This window comes from Drosophila elegans, unplaced genomic scaffold, assembly GCF_018152505.1.
Source record: "Drosophila elegans isolate 14027-0461.03 unplaced genomic scaffold, ASM1815250v1 contig_208, whole genome shotgun sequence".
In the NCBI taxonomy this organism is placed as follows: Eukaryota; Metazoa; Arthropoda; class Insecta; order Diptera; family Drosophilidae; genus Drosophila; species Drosophila elegans.
This window is the reverse complement of record NW_024545578.1, coordinates 77166-91011: the sequence shown is the minus strand read 5'-3', so window position 1 is coordinate 91011 and position 13846 is coordinate 77166. Positions and strand designations below refer to the sequence as shown.

General features: G+C 43.0%; 1 protein-coding gene across 3 annotated transcripts in view; it reads right to left on the bottom strand.

Moving 5' to 3' along the window:
* The window catches only part of LOC108146025, a 34621-nt gene extending 21412 nt beyond the window's left edge, over positions 1-13209 (bottom strand). The window contains exons 1-6 of one of the 3 annotated variants that reach the window (XM_017271806.2): positions 13094-13209; positions 12220-12417; positions 9509-12161; positions 8826-9451; positions 6696-7114; positions 124-1982 (exon numbers count right to left, since the gene is read on the bottom strand). In XM_017271806.2, coding sequence (XP_017127295.1) covers positions 124-1982; positions 6696-7114; positions 8826-9451; positions 9509-12161; positions 12220-12351 — 5689 coding nt within the window. In that variant the 5' untranslated portion in view covers positions 12352-12417; positions 13094-13209. The remainder of the gene's footprint in view (positions 1-123; positions 1983-6695; positions 7115-8825; positions 9452-9508; positions 12162-12219; positions 12418-13093) is intronic. The other 2 variants (XM_041707869.1, XM_017271805.2) reach the window with 2 other exon arrangements.
* Positions 13210-13846: the final 637 nt, after the last annotated feature.

Genomic DNA, 13846 nt, shown 5'->3' with positions numbered 1-13846 from the left:
GGAGACAATTTTTGAAGGGACATGGTGCAGGTGATATGTGATATTTTTCCTTAAGTAATTATTATCCTAAATTTGATAGGGCGGAAGTTTCTTATTGGTATTTAAAATAGGCTTTTCACTGACCTGATCTCGCACCACTGTCACAGGAATTGAGGCGCTGGCTCTTGGACGTGTCAAAGCTGCGAAAACGCGAGACTCCTATATTGGGTGTGTTGGGATGTGCTGCCAGAGGTCCCGCGCTGCCCACGCGGTTGAACTGGGACTTGCGGGAACGTCCTAGAGCGTGACTCTTAGAACGCTCAGCAGTCCTTTCGTGACGGGAACGCGGGGAGTACTTGGCCTGACTGCCGGTGGCTACGTTGTAAACAGGAGGCGCCTCCTTGACAGCGGTATTCAAGTAGGCCGTTGTCGCTTGTGGATGCAGATATTTGGGTGAATTGTCGCGGCTTTGAAGAGAGCCACTGCTGCCGCCGCCGCTCTCCCGCTTCGTTAGATAATTGGGTGAGTTGCCGGTCAGTGTGCTGAAGTTTGGCGACCGTTCCCGTTGGCCTGATATCACAGCCAGGTTGAGTGGACGTTCTGATAAATTTCCATCAAAACTGCGGGAAAACGTGTCTACATAGCTGTTGGTGGGCGTTGGACGGCGAGTGTCGTACTCGAAACTGCGAGAGAATACCATGCCCTTGCTGGAACCAGGATTTGGATGCTGAGTGCCCAACTGGGTCTGCGACTGGAGCGGCACAGGAAGCGGCAGCGGGTCCTGCTGGCGAACTGGCTTGCGGCGGTCCGGATGGCGCCCACCCCGGCTGTTGTCCTGGAAAGCGGGTGGTGGCGAGAGAATCGGAGTTATTGGGGAGTCCAGATCTTTGGCGCTTTTTACTGGTAAGAAACCTGGCCGCTCGTTGAGGATGTTCGCTAGTTGGGGATCTATAATCCGATAGCCCGGACGGAGCGCAGGGTCCCGTGATGAAAAGCCGCTTAGTCGAGCTTCGTTTTTTTGAATCAGCTCTTCCACTTTGGAGCCGACAAACTTTGACTCGGTTATGCCTTTGTTGGCCTGCTGTTGCTGATGCTGCTGAATAAAAGACTGCCGTGCCAGGTCTAAGCGACGCCCATGGTCTGGAGGAATCGACCGCGCCGCACTGCGCCCTCGTCCACTTTCCGGGAAAAGAGTTCTTCCATTCTGTTGGCCATAGCTGAGCCGGCGATAACTACTGCTGTCATCCTTGTGACTCCCACGCTTCGTGTTGACCTGCACCCAGCCGGACTTGTTTAGGAATATCTCTTCTTTGGTGGTGGAGGGCGATAAGGACTTCCGCCCAGAGCCGGTGACCCCATGGTAGTGTTCCCCGAAAAGGTACGTGGGCATCCCGTTAGAGCCGGCAGGGTTTTCATTGACGGCACTGCTGCCCATGTGGTAGTGCATTTTGCGTGCCTCCAGCTTCTCGTTGAAACAACGGTTGGATGCCTCTAGACTCTCTCGTCGCCTTGCAACGTACTGCTGGAAGGCAGAGAGGTGTTTCTGCTGCTGCTGCAAATGTGACTGTTTCTGCTGGTTGGCAGCTGCGTTGCTTTTCGGCGGGCTTAGCTCTGGCTTTTCTTGATCTGGAGTAACTGGTCGCAGTTGTGGCTTGACTGGCTGTGGGATTGCTGCTGCAGACCTTTCATCGACAGCATTGGCATTTTCGATGGCTTCATGAAGCTGCTGCTGCTGTCGCTGGTGCACATGCTTCGATGGACTGGTACGGGAGCGAGTGCGACGACGCTTGGGGAGAGCGGGCAGCGGAAGAGTGCTGACGTCTAGTTTCTCGTGAGTCGAGGAGGAGAGCTCATCGTTCTGGGACTCACGGGTAATGGAATCGCGTGTCAGGTGGCTATCGTCCGACTGTGCTTCGCTGGAGTCGAGACAGGCGTAGTCCTGGCGTATCAGTGTTATTAAATGCGTGGCTGTCGCACTTGCAGGTACATCAGGTGTCTGACCACTGTAATAGATGTTTGTATAGAGGTTTAAAAATGTTGTTAATCCGAAATATTCCGCAGCGATGAGTAAATAGGTGATGAGAGTGTATTGACTAGGAAGCACTTATCGGATCGAGCACTGAAAACTGCACAGTACAAGCAACCTGCCGGGCCCAATGGCTAGGACAATCGAGCCCAGCCCAATGCCGGTGCTCGAACAGTGGTTCAATGTCTGGAAACACGGTTCAGCACTCGCCTGTGCAGCAGCAAGCGCTGGCACTGCATTTATGACCCGTTTCACCAGCAGGAAGTGGTTTGTCTCATTGCTGCCACGGCCACTTTTACTGATGGCTGGGAGGGCGCCGCAGGCACCAAAGCCCATATTTTGGTTGTCTAGATCTATTGAAAAGCGTCCAAAAATTGTAAACGATTGACCCTGATCTAAATAGTTGGTGGGAGCAAATTTAAATTTAAACCAGTTTGAAAACCAGACGCGAAAAACAAGACAAACGCACAAAAACACGCCTAATAGCACATTTAACTGTCATGCGAGGTTCATGGTGGGTGTCATTCATAAGATAAACTAAACATCGTGACTTCAAATTAGGGTAACAAGTATGTTATACACATATATTAAAAAGTGTCAATGACAGTTTAATGATTAGCACATCAACCGTTAGGCTGCATTACTTTTCTGCTGTATATATATATATATCTGCCTGCCGGTTCGAGACAGCTTTAGGCGGGCGTTTCCGAAAGAGTCCTTATCTTGCGACTCTAGCTAATAAGTGTGCCCCTGAAGCTTTGGCCGGCATTTCACTTCCTCTGATCCGCATGTATCTTTGATGTTGTTGTATAACTTTTAAGTGGCTTAGATGCCTCATAGGCCGAAATACACTTAAGTAAAGATGAGAAAACATAAGAGGCTCAGAACGCAAATCTAAAGAAATATGTTAAGCTCTAACGTTCCAATTTCGACATATAAATATAATCACTTAAGAACTTGTCTTTCCAAAACGGTCAAAAGCTAACAACAAACATCAACTTCGATTTGTTGCCTCGGTTTTTCAAATTTTGTTGTGTGTAGGCGTTATAACGCCTAGTCCAAATTTGGTAGCGTTGGTATTTGTACAAATTTGCACTAAGCCGGATTAAAAGAGTCGCTAGATCATTGAGTTCTTCTGGTCAGTCTTGCAATTAAATCTTTGGTGCCATCCAAGGTCCAAATATAATTATAATTATTTTCATTTAATGTATAATGTATAAGCAACACACAAGTCTACATGGAACCCTAGATTATAGAGGCCTTGTCTTAATTTCGAGAACTGGATAAATCCACATGAACGTCCCTTATAAGGTAATGTTCTGAAGACTTTTTGTTCGTGGGCACTGCCAACATTCAGCCCACGTACATTTTTATACCCTTGCAGAAGGTATTATAATTTCAGTCAGAAGTTCGCAACGCAGTAAAGCAGACGTTTCCAACCCTATAAAGTATATACATTCTTGATCAGCATCACTAGGAGAGTCGATCTAACCATGTCCGTCTGTCCGTCCGTCCGTTTCTACGCAAACTAGTCTCTTAGTTTTAAAGCTATCTGCATGAAACTGTCCCAAAAGTTGTCTTTCTATTTAGAAATTTTTTTTTAGAAATTCTTTTTGACTAATTAATTTTATTAAAATCGGATAACGATATCATGTAGCTGCCATAGGAACTATCAAATAATTGAGCTGCAAATCATCATAGCTTCAATGCTTTTAAACATATAAACAAGAATAGTTAATTTTATCAATAGCTGCAAGAGTATATGAACTTCGGCTTGCCGAAGTTTGCTTCCTTTCTTGTTTTAATTAACATCTATCAGTTTGTCTTAATTTGCATTTCTCAACATACTATATTTTCCTAAATTTAAGGAAAAGCAGAACAAAGCTTTAATTTTTGTTCATTTGTTTCATGGCACCAGTCAAAACAGGTCCATTTTGACTTATATACTGCCATAAAAAGAAGCCTTTTGAAAATGTATAACATCCGCTGAAAGTTCATATAAACGTGTTGCTAGTATTTTAAAAAGCATTTTATCACTTTGTATTAAACCACATTCGTCTAGTTTCACATAACACGACGTCCAGCAGGACACTCACTCTTACAAAATGCTTGCAATATAATACTAATTACATCTTCGCACACACATTTGTTTGGGAAGAGTTTTAATTTCTGCTAGCTTTTGATCGCTCTTTTCTCCGTACTTGCACTCGTAATTACGCTATTCAAGATTCATAGAGGCATATCTAAGAGCGTGTGTTTAATTTCCAATTAGTTTAATGACCATGCTTTCATTATATCGTGATTTAAACTGATCAGTCTTTTAATAACAACATATGGTAATTGTTTAGCCTGTGTCCCAAATGTAATTTCTCGCAGCAGACATTTTTGGGGGTTCAACTGATTTGTATTTTTAAAACAAAAACAAAAACTAAGCTCACAAGCGATTTAGAAACAAATGGACATAAATATATCAACTTGGCTGTTAATGCTTATCAAAAGTAAACAAAATTGTCACCGAAATTTAAAAACGATCTGTAGGGAAGTCTACAGGAGACTCACCCAGCTATTTAAAACAAGTTATCCCTTTTTTTTTGTTACAAACAGCATTAAAGAGGACGAAAGTTTCCATTAAAAAATGTTTGCACATTTCTTTAGCAAAACTCGCTGTCTATCAAATGGCAGTGATTGCCGGTTCGGATAGTAAATAAAACACAAAACAGTACGCTCGCTTCTGAGGTATGCATCATAAAACCGGTTTCCAACCAAGTTATGCCGAACTTGTCTTCAGCAGAGCAGAGCAGGACGAAGGCGAGGACGATTACGGGTACTAGTAAATCGATTGCATTATCTTGCATACCTGTTAGACAACTTGCACTTTCGACTGCGTTCAGACCAACTAGCCATTTTACTAGCCAAGAAGCTGCTTGTTTGGTGCCGCAAGACGTGGTACTGTTGGTAAAACTGCAGCGGCATTGACTAAAAGCCAATGACCAAATGAAGTTGCAACCATAGGAAACGAGTTTCGCATTTTGAATACCATATTTGTAAGCACCGTGTTCATGATGATTAGCCTTATAATTATCGAATGGTAGGCTGCATGCAATTTGCCGTAGTTAAATTGCAAAATGACAACAAACTGTTTTATTTTCAGCACGAAGGTTATGAAGGTCGTCCCCGATTTCAGAATATACTTGCCCAAAGTGTAACAGCGCGGGCCGGCGGTTTCTGATTTGTCGTTGGCCATGGTTTGCTTTTCTCACCTGCCTGGGCTCTTGCAATGATTTCTAAGTTGAACTTGTTTTCATTAGTTGCGCTTTAAATTTACACCTAGGATGACTCGGAATAAAACAAGTACCTAAAAGTTAAAAAAAAAACCAGGATGAGATAAAATTATTATTATCTTATTTCGAAACTTCAAAAAATTTAGAAAAGTGCGGTTGTGTGTATCGCACTCACATATTGGTGTTCTCACATAAATTTATTGGTAAATGATTGAATACCAACACAGTACCCACACAACAAAGGACAAAATTGATTTATGTATGTACGCTGGTCTCGTATTGAGAATTTTCCGTGAACGCTGCCGAGGGCCAGGAGGCGAATCATTTTGCAAAAAAAATATTGATTGCCAAATTTTAGCAAATTTAGTAGCACTCTAACCACAGGGGGGCAAATTCAACCAATCTAACAAATGTAATGCAGGTTGGCAGGTCGTTTATTAATTTATCAGGCTGGATACACTTTTAATATAAATGAATACATAAAACTGGCCTTGGCAATCTTTATTTTTACTAAAACGATGTTCTTAGATTGATAATAAAAAATGTCTCTATCCTTCTAACATTTACAAGCAGGTGCTGACACGTAGGGTGATGTCGTCAAACATAAAAGCATAGGTTTTCGTCCACTCACTGTCCTTTGGTAATCAAATTACTTCAATTTTACCAGCTGGTTACAGTCTACAGCTTTACTGCTTTAAGTCACGCTCGTCGATTAATCACATAACCTCTTGAGAGTAAACAGAGTATATCCATACGGAGGGATATATTTAATGAGCATTTCGCGCGGCCCTTTTTTTTAAATTGATACTCTCAGCCTTTGTAAATGCTTGCGGCACTTGGTGGTCTAGTTGACACACCGAAAAAATTTCACAAATGTCGGGATAGAGGTTTCTAATAACGCCTTTATTGCACGTTCCTACGAACTTGATCTGCTCACTGGTCAATCGAAGGGTCGCGTTCGCGAAATGCTAATACCAGTTTACCTCTGTCTTCAGCAGCTTTAAAAATAAAGTTTCTAGGGGGAGGCTAACACAAGGTAATACCAAATATGGCGCAAACCAGCACTCTCAGGAGCTGCTGCGCATACGATTGCCCTCTCGCGGTTTGCAAATAGCTTCAGTAGCCTAAATAAAGCACTTTGAAATCGAAACACAGGTTAAATGTTGTAAATTGTTTGGGTTCACTAATTATTTCACTTTATCGCCGAAGGCACTTTTTGTCTGGTAGCATGAGGCCCATGACATGCACTTGACGAGAGTTCCGGTAATCTTAATAGCACCCACGAACAACAAGTGCTTACCGTGCTTCATGTTTTCACATGAATTTTCACCTTAGCCACGATAAAGTTTAAGTTGCTGGCACTTTAAGCTAATAATTATAGGCTGCGGCACAGGGATCAAGTCGCGTACCTGTGCTCTACCGCTGTCGTTGCGCAGTCCGTGTTGCCCGTCTTGCAACTAAACTCCAACTCGACTGCGCTGTTGCTGGCGCTAGTGTTGCCAGCGTTGTTGGTTGTTGAGATTCCGGGAGCAACATTTGTTGGTGGTGCGACGGTGCGTTGCTCCTCCAAACATGTTCGACCAACATGTTGGCCGGAGGTGATTGTTGGAGTCTTCTTGTGTTTTGTTTTGCTTGGCTTTTCGCCGATTGCGCTCGCTGCCGTGTCCATGGACGCCTGCTCATGTCTCTCTAGCGCAGGGTCCACTAAAGGTGGGCAATCGTCATCTTTGGCAGAATGCGCCACATCGCTGTCATTGACGGCCTTGCGATTCTCATTAGCAATGATGTCCTCCAGGGCCTGTTTGGATGTCGTCATGTGAGACGGACTCTGGAAAGATATCGTTTAATTAAAATCTTATTTATCTTCATGTTCACTTGATGTATTTTCATCTTTAATTATAAATACACTACGCGTCCAGTCGTTTTTTGCTACGTATGTACATATGTCCGGCAATTAGGGAGGAGTTTTAAGTATTTATAAATGGAATCTGTACCCAAAACCTAGTATTTAGTGTATCATTCTTTTATACTATTTTGTTGTATAAAGCAATTTTTTAATTTTTTATATCATATATGCACGTATGGTATGTATTTCAAAGCAAAGACCGTAAATAATATTTATTAATTTGATTAAAAAATACAAAAAATAACTCAAAAAGGAATAATACTTTTTTAGCGATATTTTTTTGATAAAAAATTTCGCCCAAATCGGTTAATTTATTTATGCAGCATTCTTGAAAAAGATTGTTTATGTTATAAAGCGAATCACGACAAACCCCAATTTCCCATTTTAATTTGTATTTTCTTTTTAATAAACAAAAAAAAGACGCACATGTTTATACCCTTGCAGAGGGTATTATAATTTCAGTCAGAAGTTTGCAACGCAGTGAAGGAGACATCTCCGACCCTATAAAGTATATATATTCTTGATCAGCATAACTTGGAGAGTCGATCTAGCCATGTCCGTCTGTCCGTCCGTTCCTACGCAAACTAGTCTCTCAGTTTTAAAGCTATCTGCATGAAACTTTCCCAAAAGTTGTCTTTCTATTGCAGGTAGTATATAAGTCGGAACGAGCCGGATCGGACGACTATAGCATATAGCTCCATAGGAACAATCAGAAAAATAAATGAAAAAAATTATAACCTTGCTGTTTTTAAATTTTTTTGTTTAGTTATTCGACATTTAGTAATGGTTGAATATTTCAGAATTACGGTTTAAATTTCTTCAAAATCGGACGACTATAGCATATAGCTCCCATAGGAAAAATCGGAAAAATAAATGAAAAAAAACTATAACTTTTCTGTTTTTCAATTTTTTGTTTAGTTCTTCGACATATAGCAATGGTTAAATATTTCAGAATTATGGTTTAAATTTTAGCAAAATCGGACGTCTATGTCATATAGCTACCAAAGAAATAATAAAAATATATATAATAACTATCAAATAATTGAGCTGCAAATCATCAATGTTTTTAAACATATACGCAAGTAAATCAAAATTGTAATGTTTTCAAAATGTTTAATTCTTGCAATAGCTGCAAGGGTATATGAACTTCGGCTTGCCGAAGTTTGCTTTCTTTCTTGTTTTTTATTTTGTTAATAGCTAACAAATCAGTCTATTTCAAAAATGCTGCACAAAAATAGGTATCCAAACTTAAGCGCATTTTTGTTGCAGAAAAAAAATGTTTAAAACAATTATTATAACTAGTAATTAATTATAATTAAAAAAATCATTAATTTTTGATTTTTTTGTCCACAAAAAATACTTTATAAATGGCAGTTTTTATTATATCACTTTCGGTTTTCAAGTTGTATAGCAATTTAAGGTTTAAAATTGTGACACTATAATCCTATTTTTCAAAACACTTATAACTGAAAACTGAATTTTTAAATTATCTTCTTCACGGATTTACAAAAAAACAAAGTCTTTGTCCAATCAATGGATTTAATAGTTTCTATAATAAGTGTGGTAAAAACCTAAAAAAATTCAATTTGCAATGTTTGAGGAAATAAATTCCAAATAAAATCCTCTCGCTCACCTTTTTTGAAAAGTCATTCGCTTCTGAGGGCAAGAAGCCACCGCCAGAGTCCTCGCTGTGTGCGTCGTAAAATACATCGTTATCATCAGTCTCCGCCGCACTTGCATCTGGTACACTTGTTGTGGGTTCCAGGTTTCTATCAGACGGAACGCTTGAGACTTTTTTCTTTGACTGCTTTGACGTATCGGCTGCCGCCAGATCGTTTGTTTCGCTTTCCAAGCTTCGCGACTTGGTATCGTCTTGAAGACCCTCCATATTGGCCTTAAGCTCCTGAAGATCGGAATATGTAGCAGGAGAAGGCGGGGGAGGCGCCGGAATGTCTTTTCGGCGTGTACTGGCACCAGGTAGATTTTGATGTGCCTTCGGTCCGCTTATGCGATGGTGCCGTTTCGGCAGGGGTAAGGGCAACTGCGCATCAATGGTTACATTTTTTTTCTCTGCATCAGGAGTCTGCAAAGATTTAGCCTTCGGAGCTAGCTTTAGGCTTTGTAAGCCGTTGTCCGCTATGGTCCGGTGGTTGTTCCTTTTGGGAATAGTTCCCGTAGAAGACGCTACGAGTCGGTCCAGAGAAGGATACTCCCTCCGACTAGTCGGTTGATTTTTACGCTTACACAGCATTGGGTCTTCTAAAAAATTTGATATTTTATGTGTACAAATAGTTATGTCTTGAAGGTATCACTTACTTGGCACGGAACTATCTGGTAATGGGGTCTGCCCCTGTATACTCGTTCTTGGTGCAGGCGTGGGCTTCACTCCTGCAGTCGGTCGCCCCCTGCTCAGCGGAAGCGTAGTGACTACGGGATCTTGTCTGAGTTCCTGGGAAATGGCCCGTTTGGGACTTGCTTTGGAATTGCTGCTCGTGTTGCTACTGGCTCTTGGACCCCGTCTCGTAGGTTCCAAGCTATTGTTTCTTTGCATTTCAGACTGATAAATGCTTCGTTTCACGTCGTTTACATGTTTAAAAAAATCCTGGGCGTATTTGTTCTGTTTTAGATCCAGAGGAGCTGCGTATTGCTGCTGATCCAGTGATAGTGGCCCGGTTTCTTGGTGCTCTACGGTATCGTCCTTAGCACTAGATGGTAGTATTCCTGCCGCAGTCTTGCGCGGTATGCCACTGCTTCCACCACGCACAATGGACCCGTACACATCATCAAAGTCCGAACTGAAGTAATTGGACGAACAATCGCAATTTCGACATTCGTACCGACAGTTGTCGGAATAGCTGCACTTATCGGAAGCTGCTATGGGCACTCCAGCCGCGGAACCTATTCCGATAACCCCATCCAGGCTACAGCGCCTACAATCGTATCCGAACCTGCTTTCTGTGCTACCAAAGTACCGCCTTTGGCCAGAGTTTGAGTACACCGAAAAGAGACTCGAATCACTGACCCGTCCGCCATGTCGCCGATGAGGATGCCGAGCGTAACGCTGGGAGTTATCGCTGCTGCGAAGGGAGAACTCGCTGAGAATAGAGGCCTTTGAGTCGCTCTTGTATATCTGAGGGTCGTAGGGGTCAACCAATATCTGGGACCCTCCAATCGGTCTGTTGGCAGCATACATCAGCGGATGCAGCGGCTGCGTTCCACTGACTGCATAGTAAAGGTCTCCAGGAGCCGGTGCCGCGAACACGTTTGCCTCGAGCCGCGCCATGGTATTGTATTTGTGGTAGGGCAGCGAGTCGCTAGAGGAAGAAGACCTCGTGTTAAGCCGCTGCAAAGAAGCCGCGCCTGCTACCGACCCTCCTCCATTCTGGCATCCCACGATGAAGTGCTGATGTTGTGGTCGGCGCGGTGGAGTCGCACAACCAGTAGAGACACCGGCAACCTGGGCGAAGAGCATACTGGCACCCACAGCATAGTGACTTGGCAGCGGATTGCTAGCAATCGGCTGCTGGCACGGCCTTTGGTGGGGGTGCGGAAGATAGTATCCACCATAAATTTGTTGCTGCAGCTGCTGCCGCTCGCTGGGCGTGGTGGTAGCTGATGTGGACGTAGTCGCTGACGACTGCTGGAACTGAAGTATTGGATTATAGTCGCCTGTTATGGCCACGGGGGTCGTCTCGATTTTGTACACGCCTGGATTATTGGGGTTGTATGACTGAAACTCCAAAATATGTGCGGCCGGCACGTTGACCCCAGCATCAACAGTAGAAGATGTAAGGGTTTCTATAGTGCCCTCTTGTTGGTGTCTCTGGCTGACGTTCTGTTCCTGCTGATGCTGGACCGCTTTTAACTTTCCACCTCCAACTTGTTCCACGGGAGCCAAGCAGTACTCACAGTTGTCTTTGCTGCACTGCTCCATGCAGATTTCGCAGTCTCCAAATGCGTTTTCGTCGCTGGTTGCGCTCATTTCATTTGGATGAGCCCCACTTTTTTGTGGGTGCTGGTTGTGAAAATCTTTGTCAGACATGGCCGAGGCAACGGACAATGCTATGCCGGATGCAACACCAGTGACCGACGAGGTCAATATGCTGGGAGTTTCCTTGAAGAAAATCTCTTCGTAGATGTTCTCCTCGCTGCGTGAATGTCGTTTTTCTGCCTTGGGACCAGCAGGGGTTCGGGGTTTGTCCCCTAACTTTTTTGAACTCTTTAAGCCTTCCTGGAGCAGATAGTAATTAAAGCTTTTTATTCCAATTTCGCCGCGCAGGAAGCGTTTGCCAATTGCAACCTTTGCCGCTTCGGCGGCTGAGTCTGTAGGTACTGTGACGGCAGAGTCTTGAGCCGAACTGCGTGCAGAGTACCCTTCATCTAGTTCGCTGACTTCCGTTGGAGTAACTTTTGTGGCGACGTCACCGTAGTGATTTCGACTACGTTCCTTGCGAAGTCGAATATCAAAATCGTGACCATGCTTCCCCGCAATTTCCGTTTCCCGTTGCGGATGACCTGGAGGTAACTGGCGACTATTGTCAAGGCTGAGGTTCCGTTTTTGCTTTGAGTTGCGCTTCTGTGTTCCCTTTTTTTCGACTCTTTCTGAGGCAGTGGCGGCCAGACTGCGCTCCAGACTGCGCACTCGGCGAGTCATGCTGCCTTTGATTGGCACCAGCGGCTCATTGTCTGTGCTGCTCGAATCACTTTCGTAATTTAAGGCTGCACTGGCCTTGGATTTGCTCTGCTTTTCGGTCATATATTGATGGAACTCCTTGATAAATTGGTTCTTTGGCGGCCGGCTGCTGGATGAAGGCTGGTTGCCAGTGTCAGACCGCACCTTGTGCTCTGATAAAGGCTTCCCGGAAATGCTATTGCGGCGCATGGGATTCGCCAAGTGGCTTATATCCTCGGTGTAAGCCGGATCATCGTAAATTCTCTCGCGCACTGAAGTAACTGAACGGACTTTCGTCTGAAAACAATTTAAGATAGGAGTTGTATTGATTTTACAAAAGTTTGAGCATATTTACCTTCACTTTGTTCTTTTTTCGACTGCGGTGCGGTATCGTAACATCTGTTAATTTTAATAGCTTTGGTCTCAACGCCCTTTTTGACACCTTCCCTCGCTCAAAGGTCAAGTCAGAATAGGTCTCAGTGGTCATTCTTTATAGACTTCGGACAAACCTACCAAAACCTGCTGTGATTGATAAGCCCACTTCCTTTGAAAACTGCAGTTAGGTTAAAGTTCATAATTTATTAAAATCTCAGTTCCCCGATAATGGGATATGGGCATCAAGCTCAGGGGAAAAGGATGACTTTTTTCGAATAAAAAATATCTTGAGGCTTATGACTCAGCTATTTATTTATTTTCTTTATTTAAACTGTGAAGGTGGGCATGTATTTTAAACACATTTTAGCCATTTCATAAAATAAATATTTTAATTTATTCATCTGTACTGGTATCGGCATGCTACTTCATTTGGTTGTGGGTTTTCCCCAAGAGAATGAAAACCTACACATTTTAGGGTGTGGCTGTGAAGGATGCGGAGCCAATGCATTAAATTCAAACCTTCCTCTCGGCTAATTTTACTTAGGTTGGTGAGGCAAACATATGCATACATGAAGAAGTAAGCAAATAGAAAACGAATAAGTGCGGGTTGAGTTGGACCTGCATTGTTATTAATTATTAACTGCACATTCAGGAGCAACAGAATTAAGTTACAACAACTATTAAAATATAGTCATATTTATTTAAATATAGTCATTATGAGAATTTGCTACACATTGAAAACCTTTTGGGCAATAATTTAATTTCATTGCTTTAATTTCATTGTTATTATGGAATATTTGCAATATTTTGTCGCTTATACACAATCGAAACCATTTATTCTTGTATACACACACTTTCATGCGTTTTGTAGTATTTTCCAAGTGCCCTATGGTGTGCAATGGCACTAAATTCGTACAACTGAGAGACGCGATATTTAAACGTTCCGTCCGTTACGTCAAAACCAAACTGAAGTGTCTGCGCTCGCGATTCGAGTAGCTTGTGCTCGTGAACGAGAAAATTGCTCTTGCCCACGGCTCATAAGGATGCTGTGCATTTCTTTAAAGGATGCAGAGTCCAAGTGAAAGAGCACCAAACAGCGTGCCAAACAAACCTGACGCCTGCGCTCTGAATAGCCTGATTCTGACGTTTCCACGCTTATTCGCAGTATACCTATATCTCGACCAACAGAATTGCAAATCGGGCACTTGGTGCATGTCTGACATGAGAACCAAAAGACCTTACTTGTTGAGGCTACGCGCGATGGAAAGGTTGTGTCCTTTCGGAAATGAGCAAATTAAATGTTTTAAAACAAAAGGACAAAAAAATCCCAAAATTCATACACTATTAATATTAATGCCTAGCCATTACCGCTGCTTACATATCGGTACGATTGGCTAAGGTTTTCAAATCAGTACGTTCCGCTGTCCGCTAACGACACTGCGCATGACTCACCTAGTGGTGTAAAGTGCGTAGTTGTTGATTGTGGAAACAATTCTACCTCGAGTATGTGTTCCTTTAACGACTTAACCGTTTATTTTGGCACGTGTTCACGCACACCGTCTAAGGAAACCAACATGTTGCTGAGCTTGCGTGGTCATGCGACTCCT